At 40.0% G+C, this 27061-nt stretch overlaps 1 protein-coding gene across 1 annotated transcript in view; it reads left to right on the top strand.

The window, feature by feature from the left end:
* The first annotated feature begins 14215 nt into the window (after positions 1 to 14215).
* Positions 14216 to 27061, top strand: part of TMPRSS11E (transmembrane protease, serine 11E) — a 42471-nt gene continuing 29625 nt past the window's right edge. Inside the window, exon 1 of the mRNA XM_012812145.2 lies at positions 14216 to 14277. Coding sequence (XP_012667599.2) covers positions 14216 to 14277 — 62 coding nt within the window. The remainder of the gene's footprint in view (positions 14278 to 27061) is intronic.

Raw genomic sequence — 27061 nt, 5'->3', positions numbered from 1 at the left:
GAAGCCCCTGGGACACTCAACATTTGGGGCAGCACATGGCAACACTCATCAGAAAGGGTAGGTAGGTGTGAGGTAATGTAGGTAACCAGTGACCGGTAGAAAAAGACAATACTGCCTGGAGATGCAGAGGGACAAGCAGAAGAGTTACAATTTCAAACAGGGAGAAAGAGGCATCTGTACCCCCCGCCCATGGCCTTTGGCTTTTGTGTGTCCATCTCTCTTCTCACTTGTGAGAGGGACCCACTTCCAACTCTCCCTGTGAGCTCTAAGCTTTTTCTTTGCTCCTAAATAAACTTTCTCTTTGTAGTACTGAAGTCGTGTGAGTTATTTCTGTTCCCTATTCTTGCAGCTCATTCTGCTCCAGACTCACTTTTGGTTTCTGCCAAATAATCAAACCAGGCTGACTGGGCTCAGAAAACCAGCATCCCTGACCCCTGACTTCCATAGCTTCTGAGAATAAAGTAGTAATGTTCCTAGAGTGAGTAGGCTGAATCTGGATTTAGGAGAAACCGTCTCCAGCTCTATGGAGGTTCAGTGTGGCTATCAAACAAACCTGCTTTCCTAAGCAGAGCATTAGCCCCATGTCAGGGCTGCTCCCTTACTTTCAGATACTCTTTAAGATGAAGGCAGCTACTTAAGCACAAACGTAAAAAGGCTACCCAATTTCCACATGTGAACACAGAAAAACTGCAAGCCACCTCGTCATTGGAAACTTCCTCTCCTTCAAAATTTAAGTTCACTCTTCACTAGTTAATTTGATAAAACAAAACAAAACAAAACAAACCTACCTTCCTAGAGCTAAGCTGGTAAATAATCCCTTATCCACAGTCATCTTAACTATCACTTCAGCATGATATAATTGTAACAATTTTTTTTCTGCCATTCTTAGGAAGATTTTAATGAAAAACAAGAGGTAAGAGACAGAAGTGTTATCCAAAGAGGGCAGGTCTGAATACAACAATCACACAGCAGTATAAATACTGTCCTCTGTCCTTGTAACAATTTTTTTTTAAAAAGTTAGGAAATATAAGTGCTATCTAAAAAAAAGGTATCTCTCCAACTAATAAGATGAAACAGTAACTCTACTTACAGTAACCTCACTTGAAGGCAAAATAGATATGACAGAAGAATAATTCAGCAGGAAGAGGGACTGGCAAGTCACACAGCAGAGACAAGCTGAGTCTCAAGGCCTAACACCAGCAGTGAGAAAAGAAGCTAAATTCTGTCAAATAGTTTGAAGAGGCTTATTCTGAGCTAAATTTGAGGACCATGGCCTAGAGCCATGCCTGAGAAGCCTGGAGCAAGTGAACTCCCTGTGGCAGGGTGACAGTTTGGTTTGACACATTTCAGGGAGAGTGACGCATCAAGTTATAAATCAATAGGTGGAAGACACACCTTGGTTTGGCCCAAAAGGTGGGACATCAAAGTGGTGGCTTATGGGTGGGTTTAAAAATTCTTTGATTTTAATTGGTTAAGGAAATGAAGCTTTGCCTACAGGCTTGAAATTTCCTTAAGATAAGGAATAACAACGACAACAAAAAGATCAGGAATTCTGTTATTCAGAGATAAGCTATGAGCTATGAGCATGTTATGTAAATTGAGGACCTGCAGGTGTGTCTTGCACAGTCTCAGGCCTGTTAATGAGTCACACAGGATGTCTTCAAGAAGGGAGGGGCATAATGCGGCTGGCCGACCTCCCTTCTTGTGACTAGCATCTCATTTTTAGGGTAGCACCTGGCCAAGAGGGGACCCATTCAGTCAGCCAGGGCAGGAGCCTGAAGATTTTATTGCAGTTCGTAGAAACTGACACTGTGATGGGGTCAGGCCTCCTCCCGGTTCTGGGTGACAGGGCAAGTAGATACCCTTTGTGGAGGAACACACAGCAAAGGGAATGAAACCACAGGGCTAATGTCTAGGGAATGAAACCACAGGGCTAATGTCTATGGTGTTGATTTTATGCTTGCTGAGAAATATTCTGGTGATTTTATTTTTCCCAGATTTGCCTGAGGGTGACAAACTGAAACTCTATTTCAAGGAAAAAAAAAAAAGAATATCTTATTCAAGATATTAAGATAACATGTTTTGATTTAGCTCAAAAATACGGTTCTCTTGACTAGATTGACAATATTCCTCATTGTAAATTAACAAACAAGTTTGCTGGCCTTCTACCTTAGTTGCACAGATAGACTGTGTAATTGTGTGGAGTGTAGAGAATTAAAGCCTTAGGGCCAACATCCCCTTCCACAAAACTTCTGAGGCAAAAAGGAAGTTCAGACCGAGGCATGCAAACCCCCTTCCAGGTAAACAGCTGTTACTGACAGTGTGCACCAGTTAGGTCCTTACAGGACAGGGGAGGCCTCAGGACTGCCCCACTGGTCATTCATAAGGCAGTGCCTCACTGTACTCCCATAAACAAGGATATGCAAATTTTAACTTTAGTCTACAGGAGAAGTCTAGCCCCAAAACTAAAGTAACAAGTTTACTTTCTCAGGTGGAGAACAGAAATAAGACAAGATCTGTCCTTCTTCCACCGACCCTTGACATCCACATAATTGATGTTTCCTTTACTCCCTTTTCCTCTTCAAAAATTCGCCTCACCTTATGTAAAATGTAGGTTTTCTGTATCTCACAAGAATGTAATTCCTTGCCTGCTCCTCCGTTTTCTTTCGGTACGTCCTCTTCCCTTAAATGCTGAAATTCCCAAGTCCCTTTAAAGAAAAATAAATAAATAAAAGAGGCTCAGCACTGGTAGCTCAAGCAGCTAAGGCGCCAGCCACATACACCAGAGCTGGTGGGTTCAAATCCAGCCCTGGACTGCCAAACAACAATGACAATTACAACCAAACCATAGCCAGGCATTGTGGCGGGCACCTGTAGTCCTAACTGCTTGGGAGGCTGAGGCAAGAGAATCATTTAAGCCCAAGAATTGGAGGTTGCTGTGAGCTGTGATGCCACAGCACTCTACCCAGGGTGACAGCTTAAGGCTCTGTCTCAAAAAAAAGAAAAAGAAAGAAAGAAAGAAGAAAAGAAAAAAAAAACAAGCAAACAAAAGAACCCCCCCCCCAGTCACAACAGTTACAGATGTCTCTGTGACTTTTGTTTTATTGCGGGGGGACAAGTCCTCAAATTTTGGCTTCATAAACCTCTTTTGATTGAGGTCTTTGCCTCAGTTACTTATTTTGGGATGCTGGTGTGAATACACTGAGAAAATCTAAATATTTTACACAATAAAATTAGATACTAAATTTTAAATAGACATTCACAAATGGCAATGTGGGTAAATTAAAATATCACCTGTACAGTCAACTCATTTTTAATTTTCTTTATTTGTGGATTGGAAGCATGCATTTTTATTACTTCTCAAATTATTTTCCCATATTAAATAAATTTATCTTTCTCTACTTGCAGAACTTGCCCTGCCATTATGAAGGAGGAAGAGGAGAATAGTCACATTCATTGACAACATACCATTATTTGCCCTCTTAAATATATTATTTCATTTGTTTTGCACAATAGCCCTGGGAAAAAAATAAGATATTCTTTTTTTTTTTCTTGAGACGGAGTTTCACTTTGTCACCCTCAGTAGAGTGTTGTGGCATCATAGCTCACAACAGCCTCAAACTCTTGGGCTCAAGCAATTCTCTTGCCTCAGCCTTCCAGAGTAGCTGGGACTATAAGCACCCACCACAACACTGGCTAATTTTTTAGAGATGGGGTCTCACTCTTGCTCAGGCTAGTCTTGAACCTGTGAAGTCAGAGCAACCCACCTGCCTTGGCCTCCCAGAGGAGGATTACAGGTGTGAGCCACGACGCCCAGCAATATATTCTTTCTGTATTATAAACGTAGATTCATGCCTGTTTGGTAAAACATGCCTGCGGTCACACAGCTAGTAAATTGCAGCCTTAGATTTAAGTCTTAGACTAGATGACTCTTTTACTCCTAATTTCTTATTGGCACATTGTAGTCTAAAATTTTAGCAGAGCATATAATCTTGTGTGCTACTAAACATTTTAATCTGCCCCAAGTGATATTTGAATGAGCCAGTTTGAGAGAGGCAGTGACTAAGCCTGGCTGACTGGCAGGGTTTTTAGAAGGACAGGCGTCTGAGAGGGGAATCAGAACACAGACATGAGGCTTCAAGTAAACCTAAAATCTAAGAGATTGTTCTTTGTAGGATATTGAGGAGGCACAGGTCATGGGCAAAAAGAATAAGCATATTAGCTGAAGAGACAGATATAGGGGAGCTTCTGAAGAGTCCTTTCTTTTTTTTTGAAACAGAGCCTCAAGCTGTCCCCTTGGGTAGAGTGCCATGGCATCACAGCTCACAGCAACCTCCAACTCCTGGGCTCAAGTGAGTCTCCTCCCTCCGCCTTCCAAGTAGCTGAGACCACAGGCACCCGCCACAACGCTTGGCTATTTTTTGGTTACAGCCATCATTGTTGTTTGGCGGGTCCAGGCTGGATTCGAACCCACCACCTTGGGTGTATGTGGCTGGTGCCTTAGCCACTTGAGCCATAGGCGCCGAGCTGAAGAGTCCTTTCAATGGCAGAGAAAATAATGTCTTCGTACATGCAGGTGGTAGGCAGGAGACTCAGGTGTAGGGTTAACCATGTAGTATGAGTGAAATATGACTAAAGTGTAATTAAACTAAACTCATAAAAACTAGAAAACAATACCATCAAAATTCTGTTATTGTTACCTCTAAAAATAGCTTTGTTTATTTAATAATTTATAAGTATAGAATTCCAAGTTCAATTTTTTTCTGCTCCATATCTTGCTTAGTTGTTTCATTGAGATCAATATGCTGATGAGAAGGCTGATGTCAATGTCAAGTTTGTTCTCACTTTCCTGTAAGGAAGATTTTTTCTTTTTTCCTGAGACGGAGTCTCACTCTGTCACCCTGGGTAAAGTATGGTGGCGTCATAGCTCACAGCAACCTCAAACTCCTGGACCCAAGCAATCCTTATGCCTCAGCTTCCCAAATAGCTGGGACTGCAGGCACCTGCCACAACACCCAGATAATTTTTCTTTTCTTAGTAGAGATGAGATCTCACTCTTGCTCAGGCTGGTCTTGAACTCTTGAGCTCAAGCAACCCACCCACTTCAACCTCCTAGAATGCTGGAATCACAAGTGTGAGACATTGCACCCAGGCCATTTATTTTTTAAAGTACATTTTAAAAATTTTTATGAATTTAGTGAAGGAGTGAGGATTACACTAAATGTTTATTATTTCAAAACTGGAAGTCTGACTTCCACCTTTCTTTCATTAATATGTGTGTTTTGTACTTATTAATATGATCAAATGCTTAAGCATAAAGTTATCTGAGGAAACAAAGCCTCTAGAGTTTTCCTTTGTATCCACCTGCATTACTTATAAGCTTACCTCAGTCCTTGTTCCTTCTGTACCACCCATTTTCCTCCAAAACAGCCTACACATCACATACTCAAGATAAGCAGCTGTGTGTGTTACAGATAGATTTAACTATGGTTTAAGGAAATAGCCCTTCATTACGTGATGGTCAAGCAATAAAGGCAGGCTGGGGGGCATAGTTGAAATTCGTGGACTTTTAACCCTACTGGTCATGACTCAACAACAGAAGTGGGTGGACATTCATGTAGACTTTAAATTATTTATTTAAATCTTGCTGATATGGCTTCTCTTAATTTTGCATAGTGTCTAAATATTCCAGTTTAGGGGAAAGAATCATTTTTGTCAGATAAAATAGCAGTCCTTAGAAGCAATTTTTTTCTTGTTTTCAAATATATTATTTTTAAAGGTATGAATAGAATGGACCCATCACTGGAATAGGTGCTTGGTGTGGAGAATTCAACTATGTTTAACTCTGTTGATTTGCATTTGCATTTGTGGGATCATAAGTTCCCTTCAGCTCTCAAGTATCAGTAAGTAGAACACCAAAACCAGACTCTGTGTGTTTTTACTAATTGAATCTGTATTGGCTAAAACAGGTCTTTTTTTAAAAGTCAATAGTGTTTATATTACTGTACCTCTCTTAATAGCTGCTGCTCTGCTCCCAAGTAGTCACCTTGCTATAGCTCCTTTTCTTTAATCTCTTGAAGTAATGAAAACTGAAAACTTCTACCACTAAGTAACTGCTTTAAGTTCTTAAGTATAATACACTTTGAACAAAATGCCTACTACTGATAAAGACACAAAGTTTTTTACAGGTTTGATGTTAAAAACTGACAGTGTGGAATAATGGAGAGTACACACATGGAGTCTCCTTTATAGCAGGAAAGAGCCAGCATGGACAGAAATGGGGGGAGTGGCGGGAGAACAGCATGTGGTACGTGGAAAGGGGGTGGGAATCAGGTCTTTCCAGGCCTTGTAGGTTATGGGAAGGATATGGAACTTCTCCTAAAGCCAATAGAAAATGTTAAAAGACTTTTAAGGAGGAGAATGACAAGATTTATCTATCCTTTAAAAAAGACCACTCTGAGATTAAGAAATGTCCCATTTATGCCTATTTTCTTAAGCATTCTTGTTAGAAAAAGATGCTGAATTTTGTCCAGTGATTTTTGTGCATCTATTAAGAGGATGATATGGTCTTTGTTTTTGCTTATATTTATATGGTGAGTTGCATATATGGATTTATGTATGTTGAACCAGCCTTGCATCCTGGGATAAAGCCCACCTGATTGCATATATATTTTTAATGTGTAGCTGTATTCTGTTTGCTAGGAGTTTATTGAATATTGTGCATCAATATTCATTAGTGAAATTGGTCTGCAGTTTTCTTTTTTTTTGTTGAATCTGTTCCTGGTTTTGGTATCAGGGTAATATTTGCTTCAAAGAAGGAGTTGGGAGGGTTCCTTCCTTCTCAGTGTTTTAAAACAGGTTCTGAAGTATAGGTAAAAGCCCTTCTTTGAAGATTGGGTGGAATTCCGGTGTGACACTGTCTGGTCCAGAACTTTTTTTTTTGTTAAAAGCTTGTTTAATTGTTGTTGCAATTTTGGTACTTGATACTAGTCTCTTCAAAATTTCTAATTCATTCTGGGTGAGTTTAGGGAAGTGTTGTGATTCCAGGTATTGGTCCATTTCTTCCACTTTTTCAAACTTCTGGGCATAGAGTCTTTTGCAGTAATCAGTGATGGTCTTTTGCATCTCTGTGGTATCTGTTGTTACTTTCCCCTTTTTGGTTTCTGATTGAGGTTATTAGAGATCTTACTTTTCTGTTTCTAGTTAATCTGGCCAAGGGTTTATCTATTTTATTAATTCTTTCTTCCTTTTCTTTTCTTTCTTTCTTTCTTTCTTTCTTTTTTTTTTGAGAAAGAGTCTCACTATGTCACCCCTGGTAGAGTGCTGTGGCATTACAGCTCACAGCAACCTCAAACTCTTGGGCTTAAGCAATTCTCTTACCTCAGCCTCCTAGGTAGCTGGGACTACAGGTGCCCAGCTATTTTTTTTTGTTGCACTTGTCATTATTGGTTTTTGCTGGCCCAGGCTGGGTTTGAACCTGCCAGCCTGGGTGCATGTGGCTGGTACCCTACCCACTGAGCTATGGGGATCACCCTTATTAATCTTTTTTAAAAAACAATTTATTGTTTTACTAATCTTCCAAATAGTTATCTTGTTCTCAATTTCATTTAAATCATACCTAATTTTGGTTAGTTCTTTTCTTCCACTAGGTTTGGATTGGATTGCTCTTCCTTTTCCAGTTCCTTGCTATAAGTCTATAGTGATCAATACCACCATGGCACAAAAAAAGAGACTTGATTTATAGAACAGAGTAGGGAATCTAGAGATGAAACCAGGTGCATATTACCATCTGATCTTCAATAAAGCAAAGAAAAGCATGTACTGAGGAAAACAATCCCTATGTAATAAATGGTGCTGGGAGAATTGGTTAGCCACATGTAAAAGACTGAAACTGGACCTGCATCTTTCACCACTTACAAAAATTGACTTACGCTGGATAAAATATTTAAATCTAAGACATGGAATGATAAAAATGCCAGAAGAAAGTGTGGGAAAAACTCTTGACATTATTGGCCTGGGAGAAGATTTTATGAAGAAGACCACATTGGTGATGGTAGCAGCACCAAAAATAAATAATGGGACATGATCAAGCTAAAAAACTTGTGTATAGCTAAGGACATAACAACTAAAGAAAACAGACAGACTTCAGAATGGGAGAAGATATTTTCATGCCATGAATCTGACAAAAGTCTAATAACCAGAATCTACAGAGAATTCAAACTAATCAATAACAAAATAACAAACAACCCCATTTGTTAGTAGACAAGAGACATGAACAGAACTCTCACCCAAGAAGAAAGAAGAATGGCTAACAAATGCATAAAAAATGTTCATCATTCCTAATTATCACAGAAATGAAAATCAAAACCAACTTGAGATATCACCCATCTCTGGTGAGAATAGCCGACATCACAAAGTCTAGTTGCAGATGCTGGTGCAGGTACAGAGAGAAGGGAACACTTTTATACTTTTGGTTGGACTGGAAACTAATACAGCCTCTTTGGAAAGAAGTATGGAGAATCTTCAAAGAGACTTTCCATTTGATCTCACAATCCCATTATCAGGTATATACCCAGAAGAAAAAAAAATCATTTTATTATAAGGACATTTGCACTTGAATGTTTATAGCCGCTTGATTCATAATTGCAAAGATGTGGAAACAACCAAAGTGCTCATCTGCACATGAGTGGATTAACAGACTGTGATATACATATACTATAGAGTACTGTTCCACCATAATGAAAGATGGAGATGTCATATCTTTTGTATTTACCCGGATGGAGTTGAAGACCATCCTCCTAAGGAAATTATAACAAGAGTGGAACAGCAAGTATCCAACATACTTAATACTAATATGAAGCTAGTGGCTGAACCACAAGTCCACACAAGGAAAAAACCCCACACAACTAAACTCAAGTTGGGGGGAGAGAAGGGAGGGCAGAGAAGTGGGAAGGAGGGTGATGGGGGATCTGAGAGCTCCCACCTAAGGAGCACAATGTAGGGGTACATGGCACACCACCTGGATGAAGCACTCGACTACAACTCAGACTTTACCTAACAAAGGTAAACAACATAACCTAATTGTTTGTACCCTCATATCAATATGAAATAAAAAAAATTAAACTGGAAGAGCAATTTAAAAAAAGCCCACTCTGCCTAAATTGTGGGCAATAGATTGGTGGTGGGGTGCACAGATGTGCACAGATGCATACAGGAGGGAGGATGCCCACAGGAATATATCAGTTGTGGGCACAAAATAAATGTCATGGGACTGTAACAGGCTGGTTAACTTTATTCTCTTTAAACTGCTACATTTTCTGAAATTTTCACCATAGACAAATAGGGTTTTAATAACAAAAATTGCAAAAGGACTAGAGGACAATGGCTCCCTACAAAAGTTGTGAGCTCAGGGCTGATGGCTGGATAGTTCAGTCAGAAGAGGAAAGATGAAATGGATCTTCTGAATCACACAAGATCTGATCTGAATCTTCTGAACATTTATAAAGACATGTTCACAAAGTGAAAGATGACTCAGGGGCACGAGGTACACCCTGCGTACAGGCAAGGGGGGGAGTAACGTGCAGGAGGAGAACGGACTGAGCAGAAAGGCCAATTAGGAGTATGGCTCATTCATCCAATAACGTAGTGCCAAATTCTGCACCTGTAACAAATGATGAGCAAGAAAAAGGGACACTGCTTTTTTTGGAAGGTTAAAATCTGGCACATTGGTGAAATAATCCAGAGGGTAATACAACATCTGGCCATTTCTTCTTTAAAAAAAAATTATATATAAACTGAGCACGGTGGCTCAAGGCCTATAATCCCAGCTGAGGGGAGGCTCAGGCAGGTAGATCATCTGAGCTCAGGAGTTCGAGACCAGCCTGAGCAAGAGTGAGACCCTATCTTGTAGTCCCAGCTACTCAGGAGGCTGAGGCAAGAGGATCACTTGAGCCCAAGAGTTTGAGGTTGCTGTGAGCTATGACACCATAGCACTCTACCTGGGGCAACAGAGTGAAACTTTGTCTCAAAAGAAAGAAAGAGAGAGAGAAAACTAAACACAAGTTTTAAAAAACACCACCACCTGTGAATGTTTTCCACTTTTCAATTGTTTGCAAACCTCTTCTTTGAAGTCTTTGTCTAAAGTGTAACTGACACCCACTCCCACTTTTATTGCCATTGCCATAGTCTGAGTCATGAGCAGCCCCCTGGGACACTGGTCTGGGTCTCTGGACTTGTGTGAAGAAGATGAAGAAGGACTCTAGAGAGTAACAGTAAATGTGACCTTAGGGGCTAACATCAACATGTGATTAAAACTTTAGGAGTGTGCATGCATACTCATGGGGAGGGATGTAAGAGGAAGGATGGGGACAAAAACCTGCTATAATTGTCACTCTTGGGCTAGGGACTCATCTCAAAGTTGGAGAATATTGAGACACGTGGGTCTATCTTGTTTTTGATCTTAGAGGAAAACCAAAAAAGTGTTCACACAGGTCCAGTTGTAGACAAGCCTAACAACATATTTCACAGCAATATTTCCAGTAATTCTGCAGCTACTTTTGAGTGCCTCTGCTGTCCTAGGTGCTACAAGAAATAGAAGATAAATAAGAAGAAAGTTCTTACAGATTTCAAAAAATATGTACAACTACATCAATCAAAAACTGCAATCTCTTTCACTTTACTGTGATCAAAATCATTTTTTCGACTCTCAAGTAGAGACTTATGTGTAAAGATGTATGTGTCAAACACAACTTGCTAGGACTTATTTAAATAACCACTGCTAGGATATGTTGTTCAAGTTCAATGAATTTGATACCACTTAACTTCAATTAACTTGGAACTTCTAGTATTAGAAAAATAACTTTAATACTATCACCCACTGAATCATTAATATTATCAAAGATCCACTCCCAGCTCCTGTTTTTAGAATGAGATGTTATGCAAAACTATAGATCAGTGGTTCTTCCTAATGCCACAACCCTTTAATACAGTTCCTGTGGGTTGCAACCCACAGATTGAGAACTGCTGCTATAGATAAATAAATATTACAAAGAAAGCAAGGAAGACTTTGTGTCTTCAGATATTGAACAGTGAATGTAAACTTTTGGGCAATTTAGATAATTTAAATTTTTTTTTCTGGTTAGCCTTTAAAAAAAATATAGATGGAGTCTCTCCGTGTTGCTCAGGATGGTCTTAAATCCCTGGCCTCAAGGGATACTCCCTACTTGGCCTCCCAAAGTGCTGAGATTACAGGTGTGAATGACCATGTTCAGCATCTTAGTTAGTTTAAGAATTAAAAACATGTGGTCTTTTAGGCTTTAAGTTGAGTGACTTATCAAAAACGCTTTAAATTGAGTGACTTATTAAAAATACTTAAAGGAATACCACAGTCTAGAAGTTAGAGATGCAATATTAAGATCTGGTAGTTAAGACTCCAGCCTAGAAAGTAGAACTAGACTGATGGGGTTCAAACTTCAGCTTAGCCACTTGCCAGTGTGTGACCTGCCTTAAGTTGCGTAAGTCCTTATATGTTTCAGCTCCCTCATCTGCAAAATGTAGGTAACAATAATACACACTGTATGTGACTGTTGTGAAGACTAAATCAATAAGTACATGTGAAGTGCTTGCCCAGGGAGACACTTAGTGAGTTTACTCGCCTGTGAAGACCTGCTACCCCTGACACCAGTGCCTCAGACTGTACAATAAAGAGATCGCACACAGAGAAATGGCTCAATACATATTTTACTCACTGAACAAGTATTTGTGAGTGTCTAGATCTTGCCTATGTTCTAGGGATAAAACCAAGGAGAGCAAGATAAGTTTTAAGGTACTTTCATTTGAATGAAGTAAACTGATGATAAACCCCACATGTATAAGTGATATTATTATTAAGTACTTTGAAGAAAAAGAAAAGTCAAAGAGATGGAGAGCAATGGATGATGACGCTGGGACATGCTGTTTAGGGGAGTGGTTAGCACTTTCTTCAGATTCATATTTTCACAGAGACATGCGTAGATAGAGTGGATGACAGGAAACTCAACAAGGGAGGCAATTCTAGAAGGTGAGAACAGTAGAATAAAAGACATGAGGCAGAACTAAATTCAGGGCTTCAAGAGAAAACAAAAGGCCAACGTGGTGGAGAAAAGTGAAATTTAATTTTTGGAGATGAGGGAGGAGCAGTCAGATAATTTTTAATTAATAACAGATACATTCGATGACAACTGAAATGATGTAACATCATGCTAGAAATACCTCAAGGAACAAAATCTTACAGCGATCAGGGGACATGACTAGATACATTTGTAAATAGGATTGTAAAAAATTGAGAGGGACTTTTTTGTTTGCACATGATTGAAACCAAGAAGAGCTAAGTAACCTGGTTTCTATAAGAAACTTCAAAGAGAGGCCCAGAATTTGGGCCAGAGACTGCCTCAGCCTGGCTGTAGGACTGTGTGTTTCTTTTTTTCTTCTTTTTTTAATGAAATGATAGCTGTGTACATTAATGCAATCATGGGGTACAGTGTGGTGTTTTCATATACAATTTGAAATACTTTCATCAAACTGGTTAACATAACCTTTATGTCATTTTCTTATTGTGTTAAGACGTTTATATTCTACTTATAGAAAGATTCACTTGTACCCTTGTAAGATAAACCATAGAGGTGATCCCTCCAATCACCCTCCTTCCACCCACCCACCTCCTCCCACCTCCCCTCCCCCTCCCCATATCCTTAGGCTATAATTAGGTTATAGCTTTTATATAAAAGCTATATAAATTAGTTTCATAATAGGGCTATGTACAAGGATTGTGTGTTTCTGTGAGAAGAGGCTGGCCGCTCGTCCCTCGGTTGCTGGCCGCCCTGCTGGGCACACAGGTCCTCACGGAGGTGCCCTTAACTTGGTGTGGGGAGCGTCTTCTCAGGGGCCTTGGGAATTTGGCACCTGAAGTTTGGGAACCACTTGTGCTTCAAAGACAATTTCTGAGGGAGAGGAGCTTGCTTGAGTCGCTCACACCGACAGAGTAGAAAGAAACGCAGGTTAGAGTTTGTTCCTGGCAGCAAACATTTTTCTTTCACCCCATCCTAGTGGCTCTGGAGCCTTTAGGAGACGGTCCCGGAAGTCATCAGGCTGCGCGCAGAGCAGTGCGCAGGTGGGGAAAAGGCAGGTGTCTGAGGGGGGAGTCAGGGGCATGGACTGGTGCTGTGGGCAAAAGGAGATGTGGTTGTGTTTCCGTGAGGAGTTCCTCACCGAGTGAAGCCAGGACCACGCGCCATCTAAGGAAAGCCGTGTCGCCAGCACCGAGCTCTCAACACCACCCTCTGGCGGCAGCAGACGAAAGCGGATTGGACCGAAGTCCTGGGATGCTGGTGTCAGACACAGCTGGCTGTGTACCATCTCTGCCTCGCTTGTCTCCCCTGGGGACCCCCCACATAAGAGGAGCTTGTCAGTGGGGAGAGAGAAGGAATGTCTCAGAGTCAAACCTCCTTTCAGCTTCTCTGCTGCCAGCAGCCAGCGCCACAAGCTGTGTGAGCGGAAGGGAGGGGGTTCTGTTCACTGTAGCTTCACAACTGAAATTTTAAACTGGATAAATGGAATTCTGAAAGCTAAAGTTAGTAGAATTTATGGTGCATGCCAAGATTTTATTAAGGAATATGAGAAGGAGGTTTGATACATCATGGCTGGAAGCCTTGATCAGAATAAAAATGACACTATTTGGTGATCATGCTGGTGTTGAGACGCTGCATACAAAGACGCTGGCCGGACAGCCAGGCCCACGGCACCAGACGCGCCGAGTCTACCAGGGAGTCAAAAGTGCACTCATCTAAATCATGGAATTTTACTTGATGAAAGGGTAAAATTTCATCTAGTTCTTCAGTTTTGACAAAGTATAGATTTTTTTAGCTGATTCTTCAGTTGACAAAGTGCATTGATCTCTCCATCAGCAGCAAGCAACCCACTCCCCCAGACCTCCGTGGGCTGTGGACTCAGGTCATGTCCTGTTCCCTTTCTTTCTTTCTGTTTTTGGTGGGGGAACAAGTTGGTTCTGCCGGTGAATTGTTCACATTCTGACTTCTATGGCCAGTGTCCTGCTTTCCATTTCTGTCTCTATAAAGTTCTCCTGACAGAAGTAATATTTTAGGGAGTTGGTCTAAAGGAACAGGGTATTGCTAGTCTAGCTACTTAGAATTTTCCTTTGAATTAAGCTGGACTGGCGGAAATGTACAAACATGACCTTATAAATGCATCTGCTTCAAAAATTGTCACCAGTGTCAACTTCAAGTGAGATTCTCAGTCTTCTTTGAATTTACTGTTGACCCTTCACCAACACGGGCTTGATACGTGTGGCTCTACTTACACATGAGTTTTCTCAACCAACAGTGAATGGAAAATATGGTCCTGAGGGATGTGGAGCTTCCATGCACAGAGGACTGACTGACTTGCCACTGCAGGTCCCCAGGGCAGACTACTGGACTTGCCAGGTACACAGATGTGGGTGTATGTGTGCGTAGGGTTCTGGAACCAATCCCCTGAGTGTGACTGTATTTATAAGAAATAGTTCTATGAATTAAAACACACTTTTTTGGTAAAGATATTGTGACATTATTCAATGCATTGCTGAATGTTATCTCCATTTGAGAAATTTCTTCATCAATTTGGCAGCAGGAGAACTTCTCTGTTGATGTGTTTCTTTCTTTTAAGTAATGCGAATTGTAAAACTTTCTAAGTTCCCTTTGTTATTCTTGCTACCAGGAAGTTCAAAGCCAAATCTTCAGTTCTATTAGCCTCTTATACGATGTGTAGAGCATAGCTGCATTTTTACTTTTTCTTGCATGTGATCCCTATTTTATCAATTTATTGCATATTTTGAGGGCATGTTTATTTATAAAGAGATAAAGAATAGGTAAATAAGTTTGTCCATATCCCATTAAGAGTCTGTTCTGAAGAGTGATCCCTCATAATGAAATTAATCTTAGAAGTGTTTTTCAAAGAATAATTACAAAAAAAATCTGTTTGGCACTTAAACTAGGCCCAGAAGTGTCATCTTCATTTATTCACCAAACTAATATTAGCCTGTCTCTATTGTACATACCAATAAATTGAAAATAAAATAATTGTTTTAGCATTATTATTGTCAGTTAATTCCTTATCTCTGGTTTTTATTATATGTATCATAATGTGTTACACAGCTTAGGAGATCCTCACATCAATGCCCAGAAAAATTATCCACAGCATCATGACAATATCTCTTATTGGTTGCAAAGCCTCTAATAGAGAAATACAGAAAACAGATTGTGTTTTCACTGTGAATGCAGAAAAGGAAAATCAGAAGCAGAGTAGTGACAACTTATTTTCCAGCAGAACTTTTACATAATTTCTCCTTAATGAGATAGAGACAAAAGGTAATTAATTATATTGACATTCTTGGTTTTCTCAAGTTAACAAAACTAAGGCACATGGGAACCTTCAAAACAGTAAATGATAAGAAGGAACGGACTCTGAAATGACAACAGCTGTGTTTACCCACATCAGTTCATTCTTGTCTGACAATATTGGCCCGTCTGTAACATATTTCCCAGTAAACTGACCAATGAAAGGATGGCTTCAGCACGATAGCGACATAACCCAGGTATAACTAGAAGGGCTTCTGTAACTCAGTCAGTTTGTTAAAGTAGGCATTCACGTATTACCAGTCATAAAAGAACTTGGTACAAGCCAGGGGATGTTCCAACAATGTTGAAAACCCCCCATGAACAGCTACATTGCCCTACACCTCTGTAGCTTAAGGCCACTGGATGCCCCATTGCTATGATACTGCTGAATGCAGAAAGGACCACGTAATAATTTGTTGGCTTATAAAAATACCTGTGGTCAAGTTGCTGTTGTACTTGTTATGCAACATAATGTGTTGAGGGTTTCCAAGAGACTCAAGTCCACAAACACCTTTTCCTGACTCTGCTTCTGCCATTGCACAGAGCAGCACAGGGAAGACAGACTGATAGATTCATACACAGGAGAAGGGTAACTGAAAATATTTTCTTCATGTCACAGTTTAGGACAAAAGAATTGGAGAAAAAAATTATGATTTCAACAAAACAGCAAAGAAGTATTTGAATGAAAGACAAACTTTTGCTCTGAGATCCATTTTTTTCTCTTACAGATCAACTAATTTTGAAATGATTCACTTTGCTTTTATATCTTACTATTCCAAGAATAATTGTCTAAGAAATGCTTCAATACACAGAATGACTTCTCTCGAGTAGAGTAACCAACGCTGTATGTAGAATGACCTCCTACGAGTGGAGAGTAACCAATGTTGTACATAGAATGACTGCTCGAGAGTAGACGCACCTGCTATTAATCAGTGTTAATTGCCTTATTGACCAGAATCAAAAGGGCGTACGGTTCTAGAGCTGCACTCAATCTGCTTCCACATATGGGGTTCTTGAGTTACTGCTAGAGTGATTCTAATTCTTGGTAGCCCAACCCCATACTTTACCACAAATCTTAACTTTGGCATCTGTTCAGGAGAGCCATTGGCTAAATGGAATGTGCAGAGGAATTAAACAGGATTTACTTGTTTTCTTTATGGTGATTTTTAACACTGGTCACACGTAGCCCCTCCTGCCTCCCTCCTTCCTCCTGTCCTTTTCATGTATATTTTTGAGAGCCCATATGTGCCAGGAATAGGGTTTCTGTCTGTTAAGAATTCACAGTCTAGTGGAGGTGAGATATAATTAAGCAGAAATTCTAGAATAATGAGGTAACTGTTACAACACTATGACAGCACTGGTTTATGAGGATTAGAAAAGGCAATTTAAAAATTAAACCTAATACAAACAGATATTTGCATACAGAGAGTGAACACACATTAAGAAAATACATATTATTTGCTTTCCAGAAATAAGATAGTAGTGACTTGATGACAGCTGACATGTCTGTCTCCAGTATAATGAAGAAATATACTGTCTCAGTTGGTAATTAATATTTGTAAACTAACTCGACTTTTCTAGAAAAATAATGGCACATAACTATAAACGTTAGTGCTTTTCTAATTTCATGCATTTTCAAAAACTAATATAGTTAATGCAAAAATAAAACTTATATGCAGATGAAATGAAAAAATGTGTCAGATTAGTTTAGAAAATGAGGGTCTTAGTTCTGGTTTGTCAGTTCATCAATCATGTAATTTTTGCCCAAGCAATTTCACTTAGCTAAACCTCATTTTCTTTACTAGAAATGTGAGGAGACTGAGCAAGATAGTTCCAAAATTTCTTTCTAGACTTGTGCATTTGATTTCTAAAAATCTAGTTTATGCCAATATTTTAAAAATAAACATATTTTAAAACAATAGTGTTGAAGTTCCCACTCCTACAAGTGCTTACAGTTTATTTTGCTCTCACTCCTTGTAAAATTTGTCTTTGTCCTAGTCATCACACAGTCCCCACCATGCTAGTCAGGACTCGTCCAACTGGTTCTGCTTAGATCATCAGTGACTTCTTTCTCCACCTCAGTTGGCCCAGGATCACTGATGGGGCTGGATGTGCACCTGTCTGCACCGGGCACCTGTCTTCACTGGACGCTCCGAGCGGCTCAGCCATGTACCGGTGAGCTCCTTTGCCTCTGTCTTTCGGCACCTGGTAGCTTAAAGTGGCATAAGCCACAACAAAGGGTGTGTAGATCTTCAGTTTGTTACTATTTTTAATATAAAAAAATTTTCGAGATTTTACATGAAGTTATGTCAAGAAACAGATTCCTACTCCTTCTGTGTCACTTCCATCCTTTTGTGCTCTAGCCACAGTGATTTCTGGTAGATTTTCCAAAGCCTTCAACTAAATCTAAGGGCACGTGGCGTTCAACAGCTGTCCTTTAGTAAGTTTGTTTGTTTCAAGAAAAACACAATGTATTTTCACTTGGGCTTTATTTGTCTTAGAAATACTTTTATTTCAGAAAGTATACAAGTGAAAAAAATAAATGTAAAATTATGCAGATCAAAAATGTGTTTATTTCTGCACATGGTTTAAAGTTTAAAGATTGTAAATGTTTTGCAAGAATCAGAAACAATGAAAGAAGATAGTATAGCTGAATTATTATGTCGGATTTTAAAAATAAATCTACTGATGTGCCACCATCAACTTCTCTAGTAGGTTGGTCATAATCATTCTTAGGTTGTTTTCTTTTAGGGTTAGAAATGAACTAGTAGCAAGGTTTCAGCATGCTAATTTTGAGTATGAAAATCATCTTCGGATTAAAATTTATTTCCTCTGATTGACATATTGGCATATCATTTTTTATTAACTTCTGCTTGAAGAAAAGAGTTTGAAAAATGTTAACTCCCAATGAAATCTGTGGTCTTCATTTAATAAGGAAAAGCAGCTGGGTCCTGTCACTGACAGGAAGTTCCACATACTTGCTAGAAGTTTAATATTCCTGTACGTGTTGTTGAACCCACGGCTAAGAGCTACTGATACTAACAAATCTGGTCAGACACATCAAGCCTCCCTGTCTTGGCCAGGCTTCCTTTGCAAAACATGATTTTGTGGCTTGCCTCTTCCCCCTCGTTTTCTCTAAGAATGCTACTGTAGGACACAGTGCTTCAGGAAAGCTTCTTCCAAGCGCAACACACTGGAAGCCTATGTCTATGCTGGGTCTGAGTGAGTTGAAGTAGTTCTGAACTAACAGAGGGGCTGTAATGTGGGAATATGGGTGTGAATTTCCCTGAGTGTCACCTCTAATTCAAAGCAGACAATATGCCTGGTTTTCAAAGTCCTACTTCAGAGTAGGTGCAAGTTACCTCTCAGGGAAGAAAAACAAGCAAACAACCCTCACCGCCCCCGCCCCCCAAATTCCACTAGCTGATGAATGGAAACATCTTCCTGAGCTGGAGATTGTATGAAGGATGAAGCACATTGGTGTTCATGCAGGTCTAGATGGGATTAAGGGTTAAGGAATGGGCCGGAGTGGAAAAGGGATTAAGTTTATTACTCACGCTTGCTGCTGTGAGTGTGCCAACAGGAGCGCTCTCAAGAAAGAGATATAATTGGAATAATGGGATGTAAGTAGATAATTTCCTTCTGAGGACATTGGTTTACAGCTAGGAAAACATGTAAGGAACACGTGGGAAGTTCTATTAAATAGCTCATCCCTCTTTAGTTGCCTGAATAAGAATCACTTTTGTTTAAAATTTAAGGGTGAGAAGAGATTTGGAGCAGATAAGCATCCTTCTTCTTATAAGTATGCTGCCATTTTTCTCCACACGCATATTTTATACTATTCTTTGAGCATAAAATGATCAATACATGAATTTTATAAACACACACATACACACACACACCCTATCCCAGAAGGTTAAAGAAAACTGTCAGGAATAAGTTTATAGGGAAGGGGATATGGGAACGAAGACCCTGTCTCATAGTGATCAGAGGAGTGCACTGAGCTGGATGAACGCTCACTCCCCGCAGCGGCCACTGGTGAGACTTACGGTGAGAGACTGAATTTGTAGATTTCACCTGCAGGACACTGAGGTAGATGAGCATAAAATGAGGAATACTGAGATGAGACAAAATGAACGAATTTAATTTTTACTTAGTAGGGTGAGAACCATTTCTCACAGAGTGGCCCTGGACCTCTGCCTTGGAGTCAATGAACACTTATTCAAAATAGGGAGGCAGCCCTTGTCCCAGAAATTCCGATGAATTTGGTCGAGGCACAAGGATCATATTATAACAATTTACACAGTGTGATTCTTTCTCACCTTCAAGTCTGAGGAGGACTGATTGTGCAGAGGCAAAAAAGAAGGGAATCTGTGAGGCTGAAAGAAATTAAGGTAAAAACAAAATAAGTCATTTGAACAGAGGTAGCCCTTTGTGTTATTTAAACTGGTGTAGTTATATCTTCACCTTAACGGCAGGTGCTATCCCCGGAGCCACCTCTCACTGCCGGCGGGAGAGTGATGGTCAGGAGGAAGGATGCTAGGAAGGCGTGGGGAACTGAAGGGAGCAGGCAGACCATTTTTAGGTAGTTTGTGTCAAATAGAGAAGGTGCTCTTATTTGGATTTTAAGCATCTGTCTGTTAACAGTAAAACTGATCTAGTAATGTCTCCCTGATTATCAGCCAACAGTGATGCTGAGGGGCACTCGGCTGAGGGTTGGGCTTGGAGTGACTGTGGCAGGTGCTCACAGCTCTCCTGCAGCCAGGATCAGCCTGGGCTGTATTGAAGTGTTCAATGAGTTCTTGTGATGGGTCCTCTGTGGAAGAAAGCCCCCCTGTGGACCCCCTGGTAGACATTAGGATTTTGTAAAAGGCAATTTAATTGCATTTTGGTCATGCTTTGAGAAATAGTCATAATTTTCATTCCTTTTTTTTAAAATGAAATAACTGTGGCTCTGATTGTCCAGGCTTCTACTAAGTTTTGGAACTATAATCTGACCTGGTCTTTCTAGCTTTAAAGTCCATATTGTTTTCCCCACGACACATTTCCAAAGAACTGGTGGAAAGTTTATGCTCTGACAGAGACATAGAAAACAAGCACATATATATAAACATGTGGAGAAAATGTGAATGTGTGGGCAAAACCTCCAGATAAAGATTAGTATGAAATCATCTACATTCATGCTGAGGGAGGAAGAGTAGAGGTCTAATTTTACTTTTATTTATAGTTTTTACAAACATTTGAAAAATTCACTGGTTGCCATTACTTAATTTTCCTAAAACTGCCTTTGTATTTAAATAAGATAAGCAGTGACCTCAATTTTCCACATTGAGAGTGTAGTGCTTCGGTTACACCATTGCTATTTTCTAAAAAGGATTATGTTTGCTATGTTGTGAAAATCAAGTTCATCTTAGTGCAATTTCATGGAATTAATTTGTTGGTAGTAACTAAACATTGAACAGATCTTTGTAATTCTGTCACTGTTGTCTGTTCTCCTCCAAGAACATGCCACTGCTTCAACATAAAGAGGGAAGAAATGGAAAGATTCCAGAAAAATAACACATAACACACATTAGTGTCAGCCCTGGGCTTTCTGAGCTCGCGTGACGGCTGGGCAGTCCCTCGGAGCCCCCAGTGGAGCCAAGTCCCCGGCTGAGTTCACGGCTCTGTCAGGGCAGGGCTGGCAGGAACCGCCTAAGCGTCTCCCTAAGCTCTCACAGAGGATGATAGATGAGAACTGTGAGGAATATTCTCACAGATTCAGGTGTAATTTAACAGGTTTAAAATGCCTGATTGGAGAGTGGGAAGGTTTTAAAAAGTTGAGAAAGAAAACTGAGTGACAGAGACACCAAGTCATGCCTGGACCTGTAGCCCGACCTTCCTCTCTCAGGTGTGCACGTGGCCTGTGTGCTTGGGCAATTTTGGAAAGTTTTAGAACAGTGATTTTAAGATAATAGAACTAATGGAATCCAAAGTGCCATACAGGCATCATTAAATTATATCACACAGCCTTTCATCTGAAGATGTCAAATGACCTCCTTTTTGAAGATGCAAAAGCAGACACAGAGGATTTTTAGCACTTGGTTCAAAGTTGAACTGTGAGTCAGGATAAGACAAAATAATTGCTGCCATCTCTTACTTCACATGTATTACGTGCCAACTACTGTCCTTAAACATCATGTGTGTTTAACCTTTATAACAACCTGTGGTTATTATTATTATACCCATTTCACAGATGAGAAAACTGAGGCTCAGACAGGTTAACACTATTTGTCCAGAGGTGGCAGAACTGGTAATTAATGCAAGTCCAGCTGACTTCAAAGCCTGTCCCGTGCTGTTAGTCATGATGCCAGAACATTCCCACCAGGCCTCCTTTGTCTGCCTCAGAGGCTCTTCTGCTACTCTGATTAACCATCTTATTGTATTAAAATACATAACATTTATATTTTCAAGGAACAATGGATAATCTTTGAAGCAGACTTTTGGTGTTGGTAGACAGGAAGCATTGCTACATGCATTCTATGAAGTAAGGGAATAAAATGCTCAAAGATTCAATAATTTACATGTGGTCACAAGAATGGGTGAGTCACTCAGTGCTAGAGATGGAACCGTCCCCCCAGATCACCAGTCTGCTGAGTCTAGTACAGTCAAGAGGAAGTTATCATGGGGGGACATGACCTATTGCTTATAACCATTTGAGATTGTATAAACATTTTTTTGTGGTACTTTTAAAATTAGCTATTCACTTTAAAAGCTTATGAGATCACATTTGGTAAAATTTACAGAGGGTACATCTAGCAGGAATAAAAATATTCTTTGATATGTGCGTGTGTCCTACGTGTATATATATGTCTGTGAGTACGAGTACACATGACGAGTACACACGCACACATACGCTGTACACAGCCCCAACATATGTTTTCTCATTTGTACTTATCAGCGATCCTGTGAGGCAGATAATTTAAATATAACACTGACTTTACAGAGAGGAAACCAAAACTTAGGAAGACAGAAAAGTCCCCATCTCCAAGTGAGCTAATAACAGAGCTGGAGTTTGAATGTGCATGCTCTCTCCGCAGCTCCTGCTCTCTTGACCTCTGCACCTTCTCTCCCAGGTCATGGTCCCCGAGTCACAGGTGCCCCCTGGTAAGCACAGCTAACTCTCTTGGACCTTCAGACAATTAGCCTTAATCGTAGCATCTCAGCTTTCCTAACAAGAAAATACCAAAGATGGTAAATGAATATATCTAAAATATTTCAAACTAATCTTTCAAATCATCCAGTACATTGAAGGCATTTTGAAGCACTTGGGTATAAGTTGCTGGATTCAGTAACAGAGCTGGAGTTGGCCTTTCCAAGAGAGTTTAATTCTGGTGCTGAATCATGTGCGTGTGGCTGACAACTGACAGCTGCCCGTTTAGTAGCCTCCTGGACCTGGATATGCTCTAGACGAGGGCTTTTCTGCATTGTCTTTGCTGGCTGAATCCCTTTTTTTGCACAGAAGGCCTCACATAGATCAGGCGTCTGTGGCAGAGCTGCTGTGGGTGGAGGCCCAGGCTGGAAGCCCTCTGCCTCCCTCCCGCCTCTGATCCCCTCAGGCACATGTGAGGCATGTGGAGGGATTTTGCAACTCACTTTAAAATTAATTTCTCATTATGAAGGAGGAAGCAATGACAATAGCCAAGGCTTATTGAGTAGCTGCCATGTGTTGGCCTGCGGCCGCTGTGCTATATTATTTTATTTGGCCTTCAGAAGAACCTGTGAGTCAGGGCCTGTCATCAACCTGTTTGCAGGTGCTGATGTTCCAGAAGCCTCCCAGCTGGGAAGGGGCAGAGTTCAACAAAACCCACAAAGCTTCACCCTCTGAACAAGAGAGTGGAAGTCAGTTCCCCAAAGGCACTGAGCTTGTTACAGGGGTTCCTTGTTTGGAACCTTGGCCTTCTGATTAATATTAGATTTATTATTTGTATCTCAAAACTATAGGGCTAGAGAAAATTAAGTAAAAATAGTTATCCCTCTTTTTCCAAAAACAGAATCTGCAAGAGAATTGGAAAATATATTTCTTGATACCCTCTTTTCCCGAAGACAGTGGCCGTTTACCCTGATCACAACTGATCTGTCCTGCACATCATAGCATTTCAGATTCAGCTGTGAGTGGCGGAAAGCTCAGAGCTACAGCAGATCACACGAAATGAAATGAACTTTATTCTGCTTATGGTGAAACAAGCTAAAGGGAGGCTCACAAAGTGATCAGGAAGGACCTGGGCTACCACTGTCACGCTGTCTCCCTAGCAAGAGCAGTGTCTCCAGGGTCACGGTCTGACGTGGCGCCTGTGTTCTTGTTGGCGCACACACACGTTTTTGCCACACAGTGCTCCTCAGGGCTCCAGTCACCAACATAGAGGCTCCACTAGCCAGACAGTCACTTGGCAACTCCCAATTCTCTTTTCCAGGTGGCTACGTGCCTAACAAAATATCAATGTTTCTATTATTAATATTAAGAAGAAAAAGAACATATCTGGGACAGGCATCCAGGAGTCTCTAACGTGGAAGTGCTAGGTTTCAGTGGTGAGAGGTTTGTCCAGCTGAGACAAGCAGGCACGTAGGCAGCTGCGGGGCTGAAGTTAGGCAGGTAAGCGGAGCTGCGGCCACCAGCATCGAGACATGAGGTAAATCCACAGACACTGGCAAGTGGAACAATTTGCTTCTTCTGGATATAGTAATACTTTTCTTATGATCTTTATGGTGTTAATTTACACAGAAAAATTCTAATATGAATTTGAGCTTGTTTCACTGTTATCAAAGTGATAATATATTAGAATATTATTAAGTTAAAGTGTGCATATAATGATCGATTTCACAAATCTTGTGTTTCATCCCCAAACAGAGATGGCAGTTCAGTAATGGGGTGGGAAAGACATTAAGAAAAATCACATTTCTCTTTGAAAGAATAATAGAAACATCAAGAAGGTCTGTACATTTTCCAATTGTCATCCATTGCTAAATTCATTCAAACAAGATTTTATTATATACAGGAATTTCTAGATTGCTTTAAGGATTCTTAAGTTGTGGTTTACAGAGTTGGCCAGGGAAACAACTGTCTAGAGGACCACAGGCTCTTAGCACGTATTCCAAATGGCATATTCAGGCACGTTTTAGTCTGGGTCTAGAATGTTCTTATTGATATTTAATGGTTGTTCACTTTTTTGAGGTACATGTGATATTTTGATGCCTGTATATAGTATGTACTGAACAGATCAGGGCAATTGGGATATCCAACACCTCCAACATTTGTCTTTTATTTGTGTTGGGAACATTCTAATTCTTCTCTTTTAGCTTTTTAGAACATACAATAAATTATGACTAACTATAATTTCTCTACTGCACTATAAAATAGTAGAATTTATTCCTTTTCAACTTCTCTAGGAAAGTAGCAAAGTGTGACTTTTAACCTCAAAAGTGGACGCAAGGCTTTCTCACAGGGAGGATACTTGCATTATTTCTAGTATTTGAACATTTGACCAGAAATACTACAAAATTTCTAACATTATAGTCAACAGAAAAAATGATGTGTTTGAAGAGCTACATGAAGGCTGATGTTTAATAAAAGTTGAATTTTAATTACTATATTCAACATTTTTTGGTTATTTGAGGCATGGAACATTAGCTTTGGTAGAAATTAAAGTGCATCTAGACCAGTGGTTCTCAACCTGTGGGTCACAACCCACAGGAATTGTATTAAAGGCTCATGGCATTAGGAAGGTTGAGAACCACTGATCTAGACCAATTTAAATCTCACTGGGCTTTTAACAAATGAAGAAGGACATGAGGGCCAGGGCTCATATAGCTGGGACTTGCGTGACGTGAAATGTGCTCAGATTCTCATCTGGTCACACTATGACACAGGTGCTGGTCTCCAGTGCAAAGCCACTTAGATGGTTATCACGTGGGCTCACAGAGAAGGCAGCCAGACAAAGTCATGAGCAAGGCCTGGTAGGAAGACAGTCAACATCACAGAAAGTTTCTTCAAGTCTAAAGCTACATATTAGCAGCCATGGAGTGTCTTAGCTCAGGTTCCTCAACCACTTTCATCGGATCCATCTGTGGGACATACAGTACGCAGTCTGCTGTTCTCATCTTCTGGGACATATCAGTACACAGCCTGCTGTTCTCATCTTCCTTCTACACTTTGAAGTAGGCACCATTTCCTAAGACTGGCTGCACTGGCCTCACTATTTACTTCTGTATGGAATATTGCTGCTTTTGAGCTTGCTTACTCAGATCATACTCATTTATTATCTCTAACCAGAAGGAGTTTAAGGAAAAGAATGCACCTATGTTAGTGAAATTAAAACTCACAGCAGCTCCATTAATAAGTCTATAAACCCATGCCTTATTGTTTAGTCATATCTTTACATTTTTTGCACACCATGTACTTGTAATCGTAAATTTCTAGAGGGCAGTGAAGTGTCAATTTAATTGCAGTTTGTGATGACCTGTGAGGCACCAGATCTGGTGGAGAACTTGATAAAGACCTGGATGGTTACACAGTGAAGATCAGAAACATGCGTCACTGTTGAGCTGCCCCTGATGCTTATGTAAAACTCCTGCCTAACATGTGCTATTTCACAGCCTCCTCTTAAAGAAGGTGGGATAAAAGATCATCACTTGAGTTTCATGGTTAAATTGGTTAAATAGAGAAATGGTTAGGTTCTGGGTAGGATTTTCTGTCACTCACAGTCTTCATTAAAAACTTATTACTGTACTAAGTAATACTACATTTTTAAAAGTTCGGTTTTATTCCTACCATCCAATAATCTATACATAATCTTTACGATGTGGAAATGCCTTCTGGACATTTCAATAATAATTAAGAAAGTATCATTGGATATTTAAAACAATGATCACAGAGCTTCATGTCTGAATGATTTCACAGAACCCTCATCCCCACAACAAATTGCTTTTAATGAGTAAAGTTGATGCCATTGGCCAGTATTGAAGAATAAACTAAGAGTACTAAGGAACTGATTTTTGTTTCCTTGGTGAGGAAACAACGCCCCTGTAAGAACCTCATGGCTGCTGAACGACTGTGCTGTCTCTGTCTTGGGAGACCAGGAGAAATATTCCAGAGCAGGGTTTGCTTGTCTGTGTTCTGCTTTTGTTTAGTTTTGTTTCTGAGTTGGCTGCTATAAAATTACCAATTTTGTGGCCCTGTCTTGTCTAGATGGGATTATAACATGTGGTTCTGGGCTGTTCCCATTTTGTTTCCACTTGGTGTTTTGCTTTCCTGTTGCATTCTTTAATTTAAAATCCCTGCATGTATACATATGTGTGTGTGTGTGTCTTTATAAGCCACCTTAAATTAAAACAATGTTCACAGAGTTTTGTGATGGAAGATGGGATGTAAACAAAAACATTTATAATAAAAACAGTGAATTTCCCATGATTTGTCCTGGAGTTGTAGAAAAAAACCTGGAAATAGCTATCTGGTAATTAGACTTCTATGCTGTTATAATGTAACTTCTGCCTGAGAACAATTCATAATTATTATTTCAGTGGATGCACATTTTAAAATTTAGACCAGGGCCTGGTTGATGCTAATTAAATACTTTATAGAATTGTTTTGATTAGTG

Source organism: Otolemur garnettii, unplaced genomic scaffold (genome assembly GCF_000181295.1).
Source record: "Otolemur garnettii isolate 467f Iridium unplaced genomic scaffold, OtoGar3 scaffold00191, whole genome shotgun sequence".
In the NCBI taxonomy this organism is placed as follows: Eukaryota; Metazoa; Chordata; class Mammalia; order Primates; family Galagidae; genus Otolemur; species Otolemur garnettii.
The sequence above is the reverse complement of the archived record's forward strand: the minus strand, read 5'-3'. Positions and strand labels throughout refer to the sequence as shown.